Source organism: Camelus dromedarius, chromosome 9 (assembly GCF_036321535.1).
Source record: "Camelus dromedarius isolate mCamDro1 chromosome 9, mCamDro1.pat, whole genome shotgun sequence".
In the NCBI taxonomy this organism is placed as follows: Eukaryota; Metazoa; Chordata; class Mammalia; order Artiodactyla; family Camelidae; genus Camelus; species Camelus dromedarius.
The window spans coordinates 71,080,466-71,102,231 of record NC_087444.1 but is presented as its reverse complement, the minus strand read 5'-3'; the positions used below and the strand labels follow the sequence as shown (position 1 = coordinate 71,102,231).

At 48.5% G+C, this 21,766-nt stretch overlaps 1 protein-coding gene and 1 long non-coding RNA gene across 2 annotated transcripts in view; one reads left to right on the top strand and one right to left on the bottom strand.

Moving 5' to 3' along the window:
* Positions 1 to 2,915: 2,915 nt before the first annotated feature.
* Positions 2,916 to 17,263, bottom strand: CEACAM19 (CEA cell adhesion molecule 19). The gene is given in 8 exon segments (XM_064489983.1): positions 2,916 to 2,948; positions 3,140 to 3,225; positions 4,211 to 4,257; positions 4,656 to 4,724; positions 5,001 to 5,166; positions 16,237 to 16,398; positions 16,401 to 16,604; positions 17,209 to 17,263. Coding segments are annotated over 8 exon segments (822 nt in total).
* The window catches only part of LOC135322069 (uncharacterized), a 71,638-nt gene continuing 59,825 nt past the window's right edge, over positions 9,954 to 21,766 (top strand). Inside the window, exon 1 of the long non-coding RNA XR_010382378.1 lies at positions 9,954 to 10,201. This is a non-coding gene — a long non-coding RNA (uncharacterized LOC135322069). The remainder of the gene's footprint in view (positions 10,202 to 21,766) is intronic.

The following is a 21,766-nucleotide window of genomic DNA, read 5'->3' as shown; positions in this document are numbered from 1 at the left end:
GAGCTTCTAGGAGAGGATCTGTTTTCTTGCCTTTTCTGACTTCTAAAGGCTTCTGCTCATGGCCCCTTTCAATTTTCAAAGCCAGCAAGGACCACTGGAATTTTTCTCCCATCGGGTCACTCTGACTTTGGGCTGCCTTGGTTTTCAGCCCCTTCCTCCATCTTCCAAGTGTGTCACTCTTCCAATCTCTGCTTCCTTCCTCATCACAGCTCCTCCTCTGACAGTTGCTCCTCTGTGTGCCTCTTAGAAAGACCCTTCTTAAGACATTCAGTGCCCTCCAGGGTAATCCAGCATAATCTCCCCATCTCAGGATCCTTAACTTAATCACACCTGCAAAACTCTTTTTGCTATATAAAATCCTCTGTACCATTCACAGAGGATTTTGCTATATAAGGTAGACAACTTGGAGGGGCCATTATCCAGTTCTTAATTTTTTTTTTTTTTTAGCTTCCAGAGCAAAAGCCACAGTCTTTGCAATGCCTTACATGCCCTGCATGCTCTGCACCTCCCCATCTCCCTGACCTCACCTCCCACCCTCTCCCCCTTCCTTACTCTGTGCCCATCCCAGGATGATTCCTACCTCAGGGCCTTTGCACTTGCTGTTCCTCCTGCCTGAAATGCTCTCCCTCCAGATCCCTCTGGCTCCCTGCTTCTCTTCCTTCAGGTCTTTGTTCACTGTTACCTTCTGGGCGAGGAGGCCTCCTTTGGCTCTTTATTTAAAACCTTAGTCCCTCAATTCTCCCAACCCCCTTCTGTCTTTATTTCCCCAGTGCACTTGTCAGCACCCAACACAGCATGTATGTTATTTATTTATATTTTCTGGCTCTCTCTCCGTTGCCAGAGTGTCCTTCTAGGAGACCAGGAAGGTTTGTTTATTTTGATCCTTGCTGGAGCAGCAGGGTCAAGAACAGGGCACAGCCCACAGCTTATTCATTGTGGAGTGAATGAATAAATTAGAGGGTGAGAGATCCGGCCCACATTTAGGACAGGATTGGGTTGAGGGTAGAACAGGGAGCAGCTGTCCCAAGGGACTTGGTGTGAGGGGAAGTGGCCAGAAGGTGGTCACAGGTTTTGAGAGACTGAATTTTGAGTGGGGCTGGATCTGCCTGAGCAGGGAAGGGATCTGGGGGCCACAGCAACTGGCCAGGACTGTCATCTGGGGACACAGGCCCGTGAGACCAGGCCTGGCTGCCACGTGCCTTGTCCTCTGGGGCATGTGTGGTGGTGGTGGGTGCTGCCTTGTGCCCAGGGGAAGGGGCTCCAAAGGCAACCAGCAGAGCTGGGGTGGAGTGTTGTGGGCTGATAGTAGGGAGCCCTCTTGTGAGGTCTGGCTGGAGGTCGGCCTGAGATGACCCTCTTCACCCCCAAATATCCAGATGGGGGACTTTGGGGTAAGGGAGGCAAGAACCTACTTTCCCCAGGCCAGGTTGCTGGAGGGCCAGAGTTGAGGCCAGGCTGTACACGCAGAGGGTGAGCGGGATGCTGGGCCCTTCACTCCCCTGCCCCCTGCCCAGGACACCTGTTTGATGCTGTGCTGAGTCTTTGGCTGAGTCCACCTCACCAGCCTCACAGCCCTGATGGCCCGGTCCTTCTGGGTCTCTGATGTGGCTTTTCTGTGGGCCCAAGGCTCCCGAGGAGGGGTGAGGGAAAGCCACTGGCCTAGCCTGGGACCCCTTCAGGAGTTGGCACCAGCTGGCAGTACGGGGCAGGGTCAGGGTTCAGCAGGTCCTGGGGGGAGGGGAGAGGAGACAGAGGGAGGGGGTGTTGTTGGGGTGAAGAGCTGGGGGGAGACAGAGAGGAACCAGGTGGAGACTGAGAAACATGGGGAGAAACACACACATGGGGAATGCAGGACTGAGATGGAAAGACAGAGAGAGATACAGAGAGATGTGGAGGTACCCAAGAGCCAGGAAAAGGGGTAGACACGAAGCAACAGAGATCAAAAGACAGGAGGGACAGAGAAGAGGAGGGACAATGAAAGAGAGACAGAAACAAAGATATGGGAAAGAGTACAGAGCAAGAGAGAGACAGACAGACACACCCTGAGAAGGGTAGAGAGACACGCACAGGAAATGTGAGACGGGACAGTCAGGGGCACTGAGAAGAGGCAGAGATCTGGGGGCAGACAGGAAGGGATGAAGACGGGCTGAGACCCAGGCCCACGAATGGGCCCCCGTGCTGGGGTCCCTGCTCGAGCCCTGGCCAGGCAAGGCCCTTCCCCTCTCTGGGCTTCGTTTCCTCTGTGCAAATTCACTGCCTTGGAATCCTTTTCTGAAGGAGGAAACTGCCATCCCCAGAGGGGACAGGACTCATCCAGGGTCCCTCCTCAAGGCTGTGATGCGCTTTCCAGAGAGCGACAGCCCTCTCCCACCAAGCCCGGTTACCATGACCCCTCCCCACCCTCACGGGGTCCCCAACACCCACTCCTGCCTCCCAGCTCCACACCTGATAGTGGTGGCTCTCTGACTCCAGCGGTGGGAGTTGGGGCAGCGGTGGCAGCTGTGAAGGAAGAACACGGTGAGCCAGGCCCCAGGCACCCCAATACCCCCACTTTTGCCCTTTGATGTAGGGACAGACCTGGATTCCAAGTCCCTGCCGCCCCTCCCTGACCGTGAGCCCTCTGGGTGAAGGGAATGAACCTTCTGCGCCTCAGTGTTCTCCTCTGAGAAACGGGCATCACGGGGGGCCGTCCAGGGGCCAGACCATCACCCATTAACGAGCCTTCCTGTTGACACCTGTGGTTGTAAGCTTTTAGTCTTAGCTTTTATGTCCCTCTTCTTATTGAATTCTTCTTTTTGATCAACCTTTCCCACCTGATTGTAAAGGGAATATCTGCTCAGTGTGGAAAATAAGGACACTTACAGGGGGAAAATAAAATCCACCCACCAGCCTACGCGCCCAAAGACACATGCTGTTTATGTTGTGCTGTTTCCTTCCAGTCTCTTTTGCTTATGATTTTTAAAATGGGGAGCAGCCGAGAGAGAGAGAGACAGAAAGACAGACAGACAGACAGAGACACACACAGAGAGAGAGAAGCAGTTCCCAAAATGTGTGTGAAGCACCGCAGGGCACTGCAGCCAACTCGGAGGGGAGGCACCAGGTCAGAAGTAGGCTTTAGGGGACAGGGGTGGGGGCTCACCATGGTGGCATTTGTGGGCCTCGTGTCACTGAGAGGGGACACCAGGAGGACTGGAGTTGGCATCGCTTCATAGATGTTGTTGTCACCTGGAGCAGAAGACAAGGGGAGCAACGGCTGACAGGTGGCCCTCAGGTCCGCGCTAGCTGCTGCTGCCATTTATTTACTCATTCAACTACCATTTGTATTAAGCCCTCTTCTTGCCTGGCCTTATGCTGGGGACACAGCAGTGACTAAGGCAGTGCTGGCCTTGTCCTCCGTCCAGTGGGGGAGACAGACCCATCCCCAGACAGGGATGATTCAGAATGGGCAGGGCTGGAGTGGGATGAGCCCACAGGACTCCTGGAGAGGAGACCAGGAGGGCTTCCTGGAGGTGGGGACATCTGAGACTGGAAAGAGAAGTGAGAGTTATTTAAAGGCAGGAGAGCGTGCATACAGAGGCCTAGCAGTGAGAGAGCTGGCTGTATTTGAGGAACTATGTTCTGTCTGGATTTTGTATATATGTTTCTTTGTACCAGTTTGTTTTAAGGATGGAAACATTACATAGGACAGATGAAGCCAGGGAAGACAGTGCGACCAGTTTACAATGGGTCTGAAGAGCCACATTAAGGAGCCTGAACTTTGTCCTAAGGATACTGGGGAGCCATAGAGGGTGTCCCTCCATAGAGGAGGGACAGGGTCAGAGTTCTAAAAGGACCTTGCCCAGCAATAGGGTGGAGGTCAGCCTGGAGTTTGGGAGGAAAGCGAGGAGTTGAGCGTGGGGATCTGGGAGATGGAGCTTGGGTTGAGTTGTGACCTGTTGGTAGACAGGAGCCACTGGTGTGGCTGGGTGAGTGTGGCGTTGACTGGGGTTGGGAGTGCTGGGCACTGAGAAGAAGAGGAAAAGCAGGTTTGGGGTGAGCACTCATGCGCTCAGAATCTGTGGGCTGAGTCTAGGGGAGTCCCAGCAAGGGCTGGGTGGGGCAAATGATTGGAGGTCCCAGCGTGGGGACCACAAGGGGGTTTTTGGCTTGGAGGATGAAAGGGAGGGGCTGTGAGGAGAGCCGGGTAGCGAGACCAGGACCTCTGTCTTACCAGCGTGATGACTGGAACCCACTTCCGGTTTCTCTGTGGCCGTCATCCTGGGGACATATGGAGAGAATGACATTAGGATAGAAAGATGCGCAGGTGGGTGGGGAGAGACTCAGAGAAGCTGGAAAGCCCATCAGGCCCCAGAGAGAGAGATGGTCCTTGCTTCACAATGAGCCAGGGCAAGACCTGCCCCCACCCTAGCCTCTTCTCCCATAATCCCCAGCCACACAGCCCTTCCTCAAGTTTCCTTGGCTGCCACCTTCTGCCAACAAGCAACGCTTCCCTAATGTCCCCATTTACACACACAGACCACCTAAACATCCTGCTCCATCTACCTGTTTCATGATTTCCTTAGTATTCTTCTTAAGATTGGCTCGTTTGAATACCCTTACTTAAAAGGTATACTTGACCTCATTACTGCAAATTTGTTAATTTGCTACACACTGACCATGGGCTGGGCACTGTTGAAGGCCTTAGGGACACAGCTGGGAACAAAACTGACAAAGACCCCTGGCCTCTTGGGTCCCTTGAGAGGTGTATGAAGGAGGTTCTGGACAGAATTGAGCCCCTGAGCCAGCCATACCTGAAGCTCATGTTATATAGGACAAAACATTTTCTATTTTTTGATAAGCCAGTTTAAAGGTAGGGTCTCTGTCACTTGCAATCCAGAATTCCGTCTAATACAGGACAGGAAGATCCTGTTCCCCGTAGTGGTTCTGAGATTTGATGAGATTTGATGAGTTGGATGATGTGATTTGTGGGGGAGGGAGACAGAAGGGAAGGAGAGAGAGGCCTGGGGTTCCTGTACCTGTGGCTCTGGGCTCTCCAGCCTCTTGTCACCAGGAGATAGGCAATGCTGCCAACGCAGAGAGACCCGATGGCCAGAGAGCCAATGATGATGGCGGCCACGATCCCAGCACTCACTGGCAGGTTTGTAATGGGCAGCTCCTTAGGCTTTTCTGAGGGATATGAGCGAGAGAGAGAGAGGACTGTGTGATGTCTTGGGAAGGCCTCCCTGCCACCCTCCCTGCTGTATCACTGACTATTCACAGAGCACTGATGTGCAATCTCATCTTCCCAGCCCAGAGCTTTCTCCTGCTTTTCAGATCTGAGTTAGCCAACTGTCTGATTCCACCGCATGTGAAACTCAACATGTCCCGGCTGGAACACCTTGGCTTTCCTCACCTCAAAACCTCTGCTTCCCTAGGATTTTCTATCATCCTCAGCCCATCCAAAACCTATCTCCTGACACACTCCCTCACCCTCACCCTCACCCTACCAACCTGCTTTTTTTTTGCCTCTGTTGATGAGATCTCTATCTCTCTAGGAAAAGGATGGGATTCTGGGCTGTGTTTTGTGGGGGACATAGGGGACTTAACTCAACGATGTGCCAGATTTGGGGTCAAGCCTACCTGACTTCTGGCCCCCACCACAAGGACCTCTAGCCTTTAATCTCAAGCTGGATGCTTGTTATATCCTAGTCCTTGGCAGCTAAGCTTGTAGACTCTGAGGTTGAAATGCTGGGGTTTAAGTCCCTGCTGCCTACAGGCTGTGTGAACTTGGGCAAATTACTCAACCTCTCTGTGCCTCTTCTCATCTGTGAAATTGGGATAATAAGAATACCTGACTTTCTCACAAGGTTGTTGTGACAACTGGATGAGTTTACAACACACACACCCACGCACATACAAGCACACACAGAGTTCTCTCAATTATCCAAACAAAGTAGGCTTGGTGCCATTTTACATATGAGGAAACTGAGGCACAGAGCAATGAACTAACCTTCCCGAGGGCTCAGTAAGGGCAGTGCTGGGATCACACCCAGGCCATGTGAGCTCCTAATGAATGCTGTGTGTGCCTGTGTCCTGAGAGCCCTTGAAGGGTGGGAATGAGCTATTTCAGAGCAGAGAGTGCAGTAAAGACTGTTATCTCCAAATGGACTAGAGTCTGCATTTGATAGATAGATAGATAGATAGATAGATAGATAGATAGATAGATAGATAGATAGATAGACAGACAGACAGACAGACAGACAGACAGACAGGCAGGCAGACAGACAGAAAGATAGATAGATAGAGATAGAGATAGATATTTGTATAATCACAGTAATGAGTATTTTACCTATTTCATCCATCTCCCTAAACGTTTATATGTTCAAAGTATCCAAAACCCATTTTGAAATTTAATCTTGTCACTAGGAGGAAGGGCAGAGCTTATATCCAGACTTATCTGGTATGTGGGCATATTCAAAGTTGTCCCCACAGCCCAGGGAGGTGGTTAAATTAGGCTCATTCTGCAGATGTGCAAACCAAGGCCCAGACGGGTTGCATGTGGGTGGAGAATGGAAGGTTGTCCCTCTTCCAGATACTATACTAGCAACTTCTGCACCTTCTACTTAATTGAATCCCCACAACAGCAAGTGGAAATTCAGTGGCTTCTGTGAGCAGCTTAGGAGGAGGGGCAGGGCTGTGTCAGCTAACTTAGGGAGCCTCCTAGTCTCTGTCCACTCCCTCTCCCTTGTTGCCCAGTCTTCTTGCAACATCTGGAGCCCCTTCTCCCCAAATCTGCATGTTCTGGCCCATGCTGCCCCGTATACCCACCCATCCTCATCACCCACGTCTCCCTCCCTCACTCGCGGGGCTGCCTGGCCTTTCCCCATGTTGTTCGCTCTGCCTAGCATGCTTTTCTCCCCCACGCTATATATAGCTCCTGCTCGTTCTTCTGTGTCTAGTTCCTTCTGGAAGCCTTCTCTGACAGCCTGGGCCAAGGAGACTCCTGAAAGACTTCTCCTTTATGGATTACTTAATTATGCAATTAGTTGATTAGTGTTGCTAGAGTGGGCACGTGGGCTTCTCCCCAGTACCTACCTGCTCTGCGCGATTGAGCCCACCCCCAGTTCTGGGTGGGGCTCTTAGTAGCCTATTCCAATCTGTATAGCCCCACCCCTTGTCACAGTGATTGGATCAGAGATGGCGGCTATCCAGACCTAAGCCAATCAGAGCTCTGCATTCCTTTGGCCTTAGTGATTGGTTCAGATTGGTCCAATCAGAGTGAAGTGAAGGACTGTGGTTCAGAGTTACGGAAGAAGAGATCCCTTGTTCTGGAAGCAACCGAGAGGAGTTGTGAGGCCTGTGAACGTGAAGACTGGAGTCATTTTGCTACCACGAAGGCGCTATCCGTTTCCTTCCTTGGAAAGAAAACCCTGAGCTTTCGCTGGGCAGAAACCTGCCCCTAATTAAGAAGTTTTCCAGCCTCCTTTGCAGTGTCATGCAGTGCACAGCTCATTCACACATGCCTTAACACTGTATTGACCGAAGCACAACATTGCTGCCGTGTTCAAACCTGGTGACCTTATTTTAACTTGATTACCTCTATAAAAACGCTATTTCCAAATAAGGGCCCATTCTGAGGTACTGGGGGCTAGGACTCAACATGTCTTTTTGAGGGGACATAATTCAACATACAGCACCTCCTAAACCTGGCTCCCTGCCATCCTGGAGACTCTTTGAGCTGCTCAGATTCCTTTAATTTGTTCCCTTTCTGCTTTAATCAGCCAGAAGCAGTTTCTGTTGCTGGAGCAGAAACCTTTCCTGATTCACATGATTTTTGCAGTTTGTTATATTTCCTGCCTTTTATTACAGACCGTGAGCTTGTAGAGAGGGCATCTGTGAATCACTGTATTTTCCAACGTTGATTGCAATCGTATGCTCTTCTGTGATATGACTTCACCATCCTGCTATCCAGCAGAAGGTCTAACCTCCCTCTCTTGCATCTGGGCCAACCTTAGTGATTCACTTGTAATTGAAAGAATGCAGTGTCAGCGACAGTGTGTGACTTCCAAGGAAGAAGCTATAGAGTTTCTGCCTTGGTCTTTTGGAACATTTGCTCTCCACATGCTCTCCTCCATAAACCCTGAACCCAGCCACCACGTTGTGAGGAAGCCCAAGCAGTCACGTTGGTGAGAACATGTTACGATAATCTGGTTGACAGCCCCAGCTGAGGTCCCAGCTAACAGCCAGCACGAGCTGTCAGACATGTGAGGGAAGTCACATCTAGGTGATTCTAGTTTCCAGCATTTGAGCCAAGCTCAGCCTCTTGAAATGATTGTTGTTCTATACCATTGAGTTTGTTCCACAGCAAGAAGTAACTAGGACAGAGCTCTGCATTCTGTTTCTTCCTCTAAGACTGAGTTTTCTTTTGGCTTTTCTTTTCATCAGCCTCTGGGACCATGTGCACTCAAGTTCTATGAACAAAGAATCATCTGGGCCTTTTTCTTTGGAGCAAATTTATCCATGTTGGTCTTTGACTAGGTAAAATCACATCTAAAAAGTGTTTTGACACTGCTATATATAAAATAAACAACAAGGACTTACTGTATAGCACAGGGAACTATATTCAGTATCTTTTAATAACCTATAATTGGAAAGAATCTGAAAAGAATATACATATGTATGAATGTATATACAACTGAATCACTTTGTTGTATACCTGAAACTAACACAATATTGTAAATCAACTCTACTTCAATAAAAATAAATAAGTGAATAAATAAAACACTTTGAAAGACCAGTATACAAATGGACAGTGGCCAGATCATCTCTAAAAACAGGATTCTGACTCACAAGTTGCAGCAAGCTCCCTACAAAAACAGCCCTCTTATAAACAGTCCAGGAAGCCAGCATGCTTTAAGTCAGACTCACAGGAAGCCAGATTGCTGTCTCTAGTGACAATGCAGGAATAACTGCATTACAATAACTTCTGTAATAATCAGCTCCAAGTAGCCAGGACTTGATTAAAAACTAACAGCCTCTCTAATTTCTGTCCCTGCTTCTAACTTAGGACCAACCAGAGAAAGCTAAACACGCACCCTGATCACCTAGGATATCCTGCTTCTAATTAGCCTGCTTATAGCTTTTTCTCTGCCTCCAACAAGGACACACCTGAAGCCTTCCCTGTTTTCCATTCTAAAGCTTTCTCACCCTTCTGCCTGCCTTTGAGTCTCTGCAAGAGATAATGGCTGACTCCCCTGCTACAGCATGTTTTGAATTGATACACTTGGTTGTTCTTTGTTTATTTCTACAGCTTCAAAAGCAGCAGCTTCCCATGGACTTGTCAAGCCAGCCCTGGTAAGGATCCCATGGTGGGCGGTGTTGTGGTTCTGCCCTTCTTACAGACATGAAAATAGAGGTTCTGAGAGGTTTGGCCATTTGACTAGAAGTCGTATTGTCACCCACGCTCTGCAGCCCAGGTCCTAGGTGCAGAGGCTGTTTTTTTTAACCATCAGGCTAGTTGTGTTTTATCAACAGGGATGCCACAGAGGCCCTCAACAAAACCAGTCTGAACCGGCTAGGTTCACGGTGGCTGGCTTTCCTTGCCTTGATTTATCTCTGTGTTTCCCTACCAGCCCCTGAGAGCTGAAGGACACTGGCCCAGATTTATCCTGTGTTTGTTTCAAAGGCACTTAGTATTTGACACAGATGTTTTGCAGCTGTGCTTTAAGAGATAGACAGTGGTCAACGGCTCAGAATCGCCTGTATCTTGACCACAGGAACGTGCCTGTGTAGATGAGACCTGATGGTGTCCCAGAGTTACGTTGGCCTCATTACCACGCTAAGATCTCTGCCCGAGGTGGGGGGCGGGGCGGACTGCACCCTGCTAGGCGCAATTCGGGCCCTGGGCAAAGGAGCGTAGACTGCGCATGCCCGGCGGCTCCAGAAAGTCTCCTCCCCCTTCTAGAGCCCGGATGACCTGTCTGCCTCCTAACCCTTAAAACCCCGTTACTCGCCTCCTTTCGGAGAGAAGGGGCTTGTAGAACGTGAAATCCGCTTCTCCATTCTCTGGCCTTCCTCAACCCTGTCTTGCTTGCATCAAATTCAGTTTCATCCTTGGCAGCGCAGACCTGCGGGAAAGGACTCCCAGACCAAGCCAGGGGCGCTCCGAGTGAGCTTGGGCCCTCGGGGTGGGCCTTGCGTCTGATTTCTTAGCCGCAGTGCGGTGAGTACTTGACACCAGGGTCAGGCTTGGTGGCGAGGCAGAATCAAGTCCTAGTTAAGAGTGTGGCCTCTGGTTAAACGCCTCCGTCTTTTTGCCTCCATTTGTGACCCCGGGCGCCTCTTGTTTCTGTCAGCCTCTTTGTGACGCTGCGGCTGAAAGGCTCTGAAGGTCCAAAGAGTTTCTGCAGTTTTATGACCACTGTTTCTCAGGCTGTGAGGGTTGTGGTAGGTTCTAGGCCACCAAGAAGGTAACAGCTTTTTCGCACCAATTCTGACTTTCAGGGGCCGACTCTCCAGGGAGCTTGGTGCTTCTTTCCTCTCACGTGTTTTAGTAGTGGCAGAGCTTTAAAACAGAGGCCTGGTGAGTGTTGCCAAAGGCAGACTGCCGTGGACCCCCCTGGGCTGCCCGCACACGCCCGTGAGAGGTCCCCAGGCAGAACACTGGTGGTGGCAGAGAATCTGATCTCAACAGATGCTGCTGAAATAAATGCTAGAGTCTAAGGATTGTTGCCTCGTGTCCCAGCCCAGACTGAGGCAGGGAGAGGCTGGTAGGAAAGGCCAATGAACTTGGTTTTTCTCTTTCTCTTCTTTCAGTAAAAGTATAGAAGATTTCATCAAGAAGAGGGAAAAAGCAAGCTGTAATGGTACAAAATGTTACTGCTTATAGAAGCTTCCAGCACATGAGGGTAAAAGGTCTCTTTTATGAAGTGTGGCAATAAATACTCTAGCGTCCCGACCAGAGAGCTAGGTAATGAGAGGAAAAAAAAATGTGGGCTCTGGAGTCAAGCAGCCTGGGTTCAAGTCCAGCATCTGCTGCTCCGTAGATGAGTTACCTGGACGAGTTACTTAAACTATGTCTCAGTTTTCCCATCTGTCTAATGGGGATCATCACGCCTTGGCAGGGAGGATGCAGAGGATAAATGTGTCTGCACTTGGTGAGTTAAGGGGAGTTGGGTAATTTAACCACTATGGGTGTCAGAGAGCCCGAAGGTTTTGAGGAGCCTGTGTAGGGTTGCTTGAAGGCCCCAAATCCTCATGACTAGATTTACAGGACAACAGACACCAGCTGTAAATGACTGTGATCCCTGCACTGTGCTTTCGAGCCCAGTAACTGCTGCTTACTTGTTGTGGGACCTTGGACAACTGACTTCCCCTCTCTGAGCCTCGGTGTCCTCATCTGTAAAATGGGGGCAGCCACAGTACCTACAAGTCCAGGGCCTTTTCTTGTGTCTCTGTGAATCATTGGCCTCTGGAGTCCTGCCAGAGACTCACTTTCTTCCGCTCCTTTTTAGTCACGCAGTATCATGTGACCCAGGCTCCCTGATCAGAGGCATCCCTGTGAGCCTTGGCTTCTGACTTGCAGAAGTCAGAGACGCAGACACCATGTGGGGCCTTTGATGGTGAGGACAGAGCCAGCCCACCCACCAGCATAGAAACTTTAAAAAGGCAGAGATCTTTGTACTTTCCATCTGTAAACTCAGTGCTTGGCACACAGCAGGTATTCAATAGATGTTTGTTGATTGAATGAATGAATGCAGTTTTTCAGGGCTACCCAGGCATGGTTTTTCAAGGCTGATGTTGTGGGCAATGGTTTGTCTGGCAGGAGCAGTTCCGGTGATCATACCTTGTTCCTGGTTCCCAGCCTCGTGGAGGTCCTGTTCCTTTTTTTTTTTTTTTGTCATCTTTTTAAAAAATTTTTATTTCTGTTTATTTATTTATTTGTTTATTTTGTTGTTGTTGTTTGGGGGGAGGTAATTAGGTTTTTATTTTTAGAGGAGGTACTGAAGATTGAACCCAGGACCTCATGCATGTTAAGCATTTGCTCTACCATTTGACCTATACCCTCCCCCTACTTATTTTTTTATTAATTTTTAATTTTAATAGGTTTAAAAATTTTACAGTTGATTTACAACATTGTGTTATTGTTATTATGGGTTATTACAGGCATTGAATATAGTTCCCTGGGCTGTACAGTAAATCCTTGTTGTTTATTTTATATGTAGCGGTGTGTATCTGTTAATCCCAAACCCCTAACTTATCTCTCCCCCTCCCCTTTCCCCTTTGGTAAGCATAAGTTTGTTTTATATGTCTATGAGTCTATTTTGTAAATAAGTTGATTTTTAATATTTTTTTAGACGTTTATTAAACATCTTTCTGCCCATGCTAGCCAGGGTTGGCTTCTGTTACAGCCAAATCCCCTGATGATTAAAAGAGATCAAGTATGTGAGTTACCTGGGACGCAGGAAGTGCTGTCAGTCATTTCCAGTCCCCACCTAGGTCGGGGGCTAAATTTGGGGCACAGCTGCCTTCAAATATAAATCCCCTGGCACAAGGAGACTAGCAGCCAACCCCATCCCCAATTCCGTCTTTTCCTCTGCTCTTCCTTTTCCACTGAGCTGAACCGCCTTGCTTCCCTGCCTGCTGTGCTCAGCTCTCTGGAAGCCAAGGTTGTTCCTAGCCCCCTTAGCTTGCTGATCTCCATGGGGACCTCTCAGTGCTTCCCTGGGAGTCCCCGTGGAAGAGGCAGGTGGCAAGGGGCCAGGGCCATGGACTCGGACCCAGCTGGAGCCTTGGCCCCTCCCTTTCCCAGCGGCATGCTGTTGAGCCCTCTCTGGGCTTCAGTTTATCCTCCTGTAAAATGGGGATCATCCCAAGGCTACCTTTTGTGGGGATGGAATCAGGTGAGGCTGGCAGAGCGCTTAGCTGGAAGTGCCTGATGTGTAGTAAGTGCTCCATAGATGGGAGATGGCATCGAAAGTATTTTTCAAGTGGCTTAATGTGTGCTAAGCCCTGCTCTAGGCACCGGGGGAGTAATGGCGAACAAAATGGTGATAAGTCTATATTGTGACTATTACCAGGGATGGCAGTTGGTGATTCCTTGCTCATCTTCCCAGCCCTTAACTCCAGCCCCAGCTCCCCATCTTGTTGGTGGTACTTGATCCTACCCCCCTCAGAAAAGGGGTAGACCCTTGACCCAAGAGGAAGCAAATCACAGGCCAGGCCAGGCCAACCAGCTTCTCTCTCCATCTCTCTCTCTCCAGCTCCCGTTCTTTCTATCTCTGCATTTTGGAAGAGGAGATTTAGAATATGCAAAGAAACCTGGGCTGGCACCCTGTTTAGTGTCCTGGTGGGACTCCCCGGTCATGGAGAGGAGGGTAGAGCCCATGAACAGAGATGATACCAGAGATGGTGCCCCCTGGGGGAAGAGGGAGCACTTGCTTTCCCGACAAAGCTTCCTTTCCCACCAGGGACAGGGCTTCCCCACCATTCATTCATTCAACAGTGTGTCTGGCCCTGTTCTAAGCTCCAAAGAGACAGCTGGGAACCCAGGCCTCCTAGAACTGACATCTCAGGGGCCACTTCGGGTTCTACCAGGCACCCCAACTCTGAGCCAGGTAGAGAGAGCTTATGTCTTTACAACCTGAGCCTTGGTTCAAATCTGTCCTGCAGTGCTGGCCTCGTAGGATGCCCCCCTTCACTGTCCTGCCTCGGTCATGCTGGCCTCCTGCCAGCTCAGTTCATGAGCCCTACAGCTTCTTGCCACAGGCTCTTTGCACAGGCTTAGCCCTCTGCCCAAATATCTCCCAAAGCTCCTTCCCCTTCTACTTAGAACTGTTGTCATCATTCAAGCTTTGTTGAAGGATTACCTTTCCAGGCAACCTCCCTGATTGTGTTTGTGTGTGTGTGATTATGTAGCTAATATCTGTCTCCATCACTGGGCTATGAGTCCTGAGAGGGCAAGGCCAGGGCTGCCTTGGTCATCACTGTGTCTCTGGCACTGCCCGATACAGGCTGGACACAGAGGAGACCTTGAGGAGGCAGCACTTGGAGAGTGCTGAAGGATGAGTGAATAAGCAATTTAGATTCTGCTGAGGCAGCTGTGGGCCTGATTCATGAGGCCCTGCACTCGAATCCCAACTCTGCTGCTGATTTGATGATTAGCTGCCTGATGTTTGAGAGGTGCCTTAAATTGTCTGAACCTCAGGTTACTCCTGGATAAAACAGAGTTTCAGGCTACACTGTGCCTCGTGGACAGGTTAGGCTGTGAATCAGATCACTCCCCTGCTTAAACCCTCTGGTGGATTCTTGTCAATCTCTCCACGGCCTATGAGCCTGGCCCCGTCTCCCTCTTAGACCTCGCCTCCTAACACCCTACTTGCTCAGTGTCTTATAGCCCTGTGTCCTTCTGTCTATGCTTTGAATGTACCAAGCTGGCCTCGGGGCCTTTGCACTTGCTGTTCCCTCTGCCAGGAACTCTGTCCTCTGAAATCTACAGGGATCTTTTCCCTCCCTTTGCTCAAATGTCACTTCTTCAATGAGGCCCATCCCTGATCACATCTTCCTATTTAATTAAAAAAAAATTTAACTGGACAAGTCATAACCTTTCTGGGCCTCAGTTTCCTCACCTGTAAATTGGGTCTTATAATAATGCCTACTTCACAGGGCTGCAATGATGATGAAATGACCCATTATATGTAAAACTGGCATGTAATGAGCCCTAAAGAGTTAGCTATCACTATTGTTGTTCAAGTCTCTGCTTGAAATGTGATCTTTTTGTTTGTTTTTTGGGGGGGGGAGATAATTAGGTTCATGTATTTATTATTATTTTTTAATGGAGGTACTGGGGATTGAAGCCCGGACCTCATGCATGCTAAGCACGCACTCTGCCACTCCCCTGCTGAAATTTGATCTTAAATTATTATTTACATGTTCATTCTAAGCATCCCACATTGGAATGAAGGGAGGGGAATTTTTTCTCTTTCTCTGCTTTGAGAGGAAGTGGTTAAGCTCCCAGATGCTGGCCTTGGGACTTCATGGGATTAAATGCCAGCTCTACTGCTTTGTGTGTCTCAGTTTCCCCATCTGTAAAATGGACACAACAATGGTGCCCACCTCATGGAATTTTGTTTTGAAAGTTTTCATTCACTCATTTGTTTATTCAACAAACATTAACTGAGAACCCATTATGTCCCACCTACTGTGGTAGATGGATGACAAAAGGATGAGTATGTTCTATTTCTGTCACTTTGAATAATTACTATTCTAGTGAGACAAGTTTGTAGAGTGATAAATTAGAACATGTTGTGACAATCAAAAAGGTGAGAGGATGAGCAGAGTCCTACAAGAGCACAGATGATGATTAAAAAAACTAATCCCTACCTTCATTCCAATGTACGATGCTGAGAGTGAACATGTAAATAATAAATTAAGATCATATTTTGGGGGGAGGGTATAGCTCAGCAGAGTGCATGCTTAGCATGCACAAGGTCCTGGGCTCAATCCCCAGTACCTCCATTAAAAATTATAAAGAAATAGATCTGCCAGGGAAGGTTAAGTTATCCCCCCCACCAGCTTATTGGGATATAATTGGCATATAACATTTCACGGAGTTTTCTATTTTTTAAGATACAAATAAGTTAATATAGGGCAGTAGTTCTCAACCAAGGGTAACATTTGACCTTGTCTAGAGACATTTGTGGTTGTCACGACTGAAAGGGTGCTACTGGCATCTAGGGGCTAGAGGCCGGGGAGGGTGCTCAGTATCCTACAGTGCACAGAACAGGTCCCTACTGCAAAGAACTAGCCCAGGGCAAGCATTTAGAACAGTGTTCCCATAACAAGTGTCCAAGAAATGTTAGCTGTTGCTACTGTCCACCACCATCTCTCTGGTACTTTGCCCAGAGTGGATTCATCAATAAATACTTTACTTATGAACATATATCCTTTAAGACCAGGCATACAGTGGGTGCTCAATAGATTTTTCATGAATTAATGCATATGAGGAGTCAGTGAGATGGTGCATTCTCCATGCTCTGGCTCTGGGTCTGGCACAAAGTAAGCATTCAGTAGATACTTATTAGTTAATGCACAGGAGTATTAAATGATATCTCCAGGCCTGGCACACAGTCAAATGCTCAACCAATATGTATTGCATGGATGAATGAGAGGACCAAATGTTTGCCCAGAGCTTGGCATGTGGTAGCTGCTCAGGGTGCATCAGCCTCCCCACTTCCTCCTTCAGTGCCCAACACTCACCGGCCACCTGGACCTCAGTCTTGGCCCGCATAGTCCAGGCAGGGTTGATGGTGACAGCTACTTGGTAGGTGCCGCTATCTGTGGGTTGGGCATGACACAGCAGCATGGAGCCGTTGGGGAAGCCGATGATGTCTCGCTGCTTCATGGCACTGCCATCCCTCTGGGCTTCAGTAGCCCTGGGATGTAGGTGAATAGCATCGTACCACCATAGGTCTCCTCCCCCAGGTACCAGTTGAAGTCCTGGAAGGTGTCTGGGATGCCCTGGACAGACAGGAGAAGGTCCTGGTTCGTTTGAGGCTGTTCTGGAATCTTCTGGATGCGGAGGGCTGCCCAGGAGCCTGGGGGGACCCAGAGGGCCAGGACTGAGGCTGTGGGGTTACAGGGGAGGCCTGAAATCAGAAGTGTTGGGCAGGGACATCTCCTGCATTCTCTCCTCCCTATAGGTTCTCAACTCGGGGCTCTGTGTGCTATTCATTGGAAACAGTGCTGGGATTGACTAGTGATGTCTGTCCTCGGTGCAGGAGTGGGAACTCAGACATGAGTGCCACAGATTTGCCATCCCATTGGTCCAGAAGGTTTTCTGCTCTGAGATGCTGTGTGACCTGCCTTTAAACACATGGACTCTCTGAATTAACTTATTCATTTAACCAATACTTTTAAAAACCAATATATTATTTATGCTACAATACCAATTATATATGTCTAAAATTCCCTAGATTTCTAGGCACTGGGGACTCAGTAGGGAATCAAATATAGATAAATTCCAGCCCTCATGGTCCTGACATTCTAGAAAATTCCATAGAGAAAATGGGGATGAGATTATGATTCTGCTGCCCCTCCCTCCCATCTTACCCTAATAATTTCATCTTCCCTGACAATCTTTCCCTTGGAACAATCTTCCAAGAGGAAACCTCAGCCCCTGGGCTAAGTACCACTTCTCCCCTCAGCCCTAGAGGTATGTTTCCTCCTTACCTGAGAGAAGGAGGCTCTTTGAGAAGTCTTGCTGGGCTCCAGCAGGAATCTCCATCTTGGTGTCCTGTGGAGATGCCAAGGGGCCACCTACTGGATACTGAAGGGGCCAGAGGGCTGGGCCCAGGCTTTCAGAAGTGGGCCAGCTCAGTAGGGGTCCCGGGGGTGCCTGTGAGACCTGGCCGAGGCTGCCCCAGCCCAGCACCCCTTTCCTACAGGCTCTGGAGTCTTCACCTGTGCTCTCTGGGATGGACGTGGAGACACTGGTTGAACCAGTTTCCCAGGGTGACTGGGAAACTTTCTGGGGCTTCTCAGGACTCCTCCCTTGACCTCTTTTAATCTCTCTTTCCCACTGAGTGTGAGTAGCAGTAGGAACAGCAATAATTTTAACAACAGTCACAGCAGCCTCTGGTTGAGCAGCCCCCAGGCCAGGCAGGTAGGTAGGCGCCTCACCCAACTACCTCATCCCACATCCATGCATAACTCTTCCCATTTCGCTGATGAGGAAACGGAGGCTCAAGGAGAGAGGCATGTCTACCAGTAGGTGGAGACTTGGCCTGTGGCTGGCTCACCCTACAGCTCTTAGCATAGTTTTTCCAAAACATCCCTCCATTTGTTCATTCCAACATGCACTCCTTCCCTGTGCCTGGCCCTGTGCTGGGTGGTACTAAGGATACGGCGATGGTTGAGACAGCTTCTTCTCTGCCCTCAGTCCACAGTGCAGCTCACAATTCTGTGAGTGTAGGGGACAGACCCATCCCCAGACAACGATAACCCAGAATGATCAGCACTGGGATGGAGGAGTCCAGGGGCCTGGGAGATGTGGCACTCAGCCTGAGGGGATGTGGCACTCAGCCTGAGGGGCAGGGAGGACTTCCTGGAGGAGGGACTCTGGTCACAGTTGAGACCTGGAGTAGGAGGAGGAATGAGGTGGGGTGGAGTAGGGTGAGGTGTACCAGGCAGTGTCAATAGCACAGGCAGGGGCGTGGAGGCTGAGACAGATATCAGGGTTCACTGAGGAGGCTGCACAACCCTGGACGAATGGAAGGTCAGGTGGGAGGATGTGAGTGTGCGGGGTGAGGCTGGAGAAGGAGGGAACACTTGTAATTTTGAGCTCTATTGGGACAAGGGCCTGGGTGATGGCAGGTCCAGGATTGAGCTCATACCATAGCCACTAGCCACATATGGCTATTTAAATATAAATTTGAAGTAATTAAACTTAAGTGCCTTAAAAAAAAAAAACTCAGTTACTTAAACCAGCCACTTTCAACGGAGCAGCAGCCCTGTGTGACTAGTGGCTGTCACATTTGACAGCGCAGATCTAAAACATTTCCATCACCATCACAGAAAGTGCACAGCGCACAACTAGGGGTCTGAGGTGGGCAGCGCCAGGTGAGATTTCAGCCTGCAGGAGGAGAGAACACCAAGTCGGGGTGCCAAACATCAGTAGCAGTTTCTATGTGTGCGTGTGTATGTACTGGACACACATCAGATTGTAAGAGGTGCCAGCATCTTGCAGAGTCCCCAGGTTGGGATGAGAAGGAAATCTTGACTTTGAATCATCTTGACAACTGCAGACACCAGCGCAGGCCTGCTGTGAGTGGGTGAGCCCGGCTCTCAGCCCAGCTCTGTCATCATTTGGGATCTTGGGCAAATGAATTCACTTCTTGGGGCTTCGGCTTCCTCTGAAGGATGGGACAAGCATCCCCACCTCACCGGACTGTTGGGAGGAGCAAGATGCTGCATGAGGAGCCAACAAATGCCCGTTACTGACTTGTCTTTGGACTTGCCCTACCTCCCAGATTCATGACCCTGCTCAAGGGAAGTGCATTTCCCTCAAGGTGTTCCCAGTCCCCTGCCTCCCAGTCTCCAACACCTGGCAGGTTTCAAGGTGGTATTCCCGGTGGTGTTCATCAGGGTCAGAATCCGTCCAGGATCTACCCTCAGTCCTTCCTGCTGCAGTTTTAAGATTGCCTCTGTCTGTCTGCCTCGCAGAAGTTGATGCAAACCCAGCCATTATTTCCAAGTGGAGCTGCCTAGGGGAGAGAGCCCCAATCCTGGGCTTCAGCCAGATTGTCCAAACCGGCCTCATTCTGGTAGGAGTTCAGTATGGAGCAGAAGTGGAGATTAGAGGTGAAAGGGATTCTGATAAATGTTCACTGCTAATCCCCAGGAGCAAAGGCTCCATACGCAGAGAGGCAGTGCCTACAGCAAAACCAGTCATTTTGGATTTTCCAGTTCCTGAAACTCCTCTCTCTTTCATAATGACTTCAACTCCTTTTGATAGCCCCCTCCCCTGGAATAAAGTCTGCCTTATGCTTTAACTGGTGTCATTAAGTAATTTTTTTCTTTAACAGTTAGAATATTATTTTATTTTTTAACAGTTTACCCATCCTTGACTTCATGAATTTGATTGGTTCTGAAAAACTGCTAGTAAGAGCTGGGAGATGAAAATTTTTTTTCTATAAAAAATTTAAATGATTTTTTAATTGTAATAAAACCCACATAAAATTTACCGCTTTAAAGTGTACAATTCAGTGGCATTTAGTACATTCACAATGTTGGGCAACTGTCACTGCTATCTATTTCCAGAACTTTTTTTATTATGCCAAAATGAAACTTTGAACTCATTAAGCAGTCACTCCCCATTCCCCCTTCCCCCAGGCCCTGGCAACCATTAATGTCTTTCCTATCTCTATGGATTTGGCTGTGTTAGATATTTCATATAAATGGAACCATGCAAGGTATGACCTTTTGTGTCTGGCTACTTTCTCTTCAAATAATGTTTCAAAGGATTCATTCATGTTACAGCATCAATCAATGCTTCATTCCGTTTCGTGGCTGGATAATATTCCACGCTGTGGATAGACCACAATTTGTTTATCCATTCGTCCATTGATGGACATTTTCATTGTTTCTCCTTTTCGGCTATTGTGACTAGTGCTGCTATGAGCATTCGAGTATAAGTATTTGTTTGAGTACCTGTTTTCAGTTCTTTGGGGGACCTGCCTAGGAGTGGAATTCCTCAGTCACTTCATTGTTTTTTAATAAATGAGATTTCAATAGCACAGGCGTCCTCATCCTGAGTAATCTGCAGCCCAGAGGTTTCTGGAATTTTGTAGCAACTCGAAGCTGGATGATATTGACTTGAGCCCCCCTCCCCTTACTCTGTGTAGAAGTGCTGCCAGGGTTGGGAAGTGCTTGTTCTAGCCTCTCCATCAGACCTCTCCTTCCCATTCTCCAGTGTGGATAACGGTGGTTTTCTTATGTGGAGTTTACACTACACTTAAAACAGGATTCTGGGGCCACTGTCTACTCTTGGCTCTGTGGAATCCACACATCCTTCTCCCCAAACAGGCCATTGCATCCACCACTGGTGGGAACGAGACCAGCACAACTTCTCTGCGGGACTGTTCATCAGTGTCTCTCACAGTGACAGGGCACTGCTCTTTTTTTTTTTTAACGAATGGAATTTATTTTCTATATTGGAGAAGTTGGTTAAAGGGTGCTTTTTTTTTTTGGTGGGGGTAGGTAATTAGGTCTATTTAATTAACTGTTTAATGGAGGTACTGGGAATTGAATCTGGGACCTCATGCATACTGAGCATGTGCTCTACCACTTGAGCTATACCCTCCCCGCCAGGGTGCACTTTTTTTTTAATTGAGGTATAGTTGATTTACACTATCATGTTAGTTTCAAGTGTACGGCAAAGGGTTCTGTTATATATGTATATATGTTATTTTTCAAATTTTTTTCCGTATAGGTTATTACAAGATACTGAGTATAGTTCCCTGTGCTACACAGTAGGTCCTTGTTGTTTATCTATTTTATATATAATAGTGTGTATCTGTTAATCCCAAACTCCTAATTTATCCCTCCCCCACCTTTCCCCTTTGGTAATCACAAGTTTGTTTTCTATGTCTGAGAGTCTGTTTCTGTTTTATAAACAAGTTCATTTGTATCATTTTTTTTTAGATTGCACATATACGTGGTATCATATGATATTTGTCTCTCTCTGTCTGACTTACTTCACTTGGTATGATCATCTCTATGTCCACCCAAGGGGCACTACCTTTGATCCAGTAATTTCACCTCCAGAGTATGTCCCAATACCCATGCTTAGTGACCACATGCAAGGTCATTCATTTACTACATCACTTCCCTAATAGTGAAAGGGTGCAAACAATGCAAATATCCATCCATAGGGGCCTGGTTGACAAAGTCCTGAACAGCCCCTGGGGAGGAGGACAGTGTGGCTATAAAAAGACTAAAGAGGCTCTCTCTGAATCTCCAGAAAACTTAGGTAATAAAAGCAAGGGGCAGAACAGTGTGTATGAGACAAAACCTGTTGCAGAGGAAAATACATGTGTGTATCATCTGTGCGTAAATGAACTTACCATAAAAAATAAATAAATAAAATAAACTTACCAGAAAGTAGTGCCATGGTTACCTGCAGCGGAGCAGGGGCCCAGGGTAGGAGAGGCAGATAGAATAATGGGTCCCCAAAGATACCCAGGTCCTAATCCCTGGAACCTGTGAATATGTTTCTTTACATGGCAAA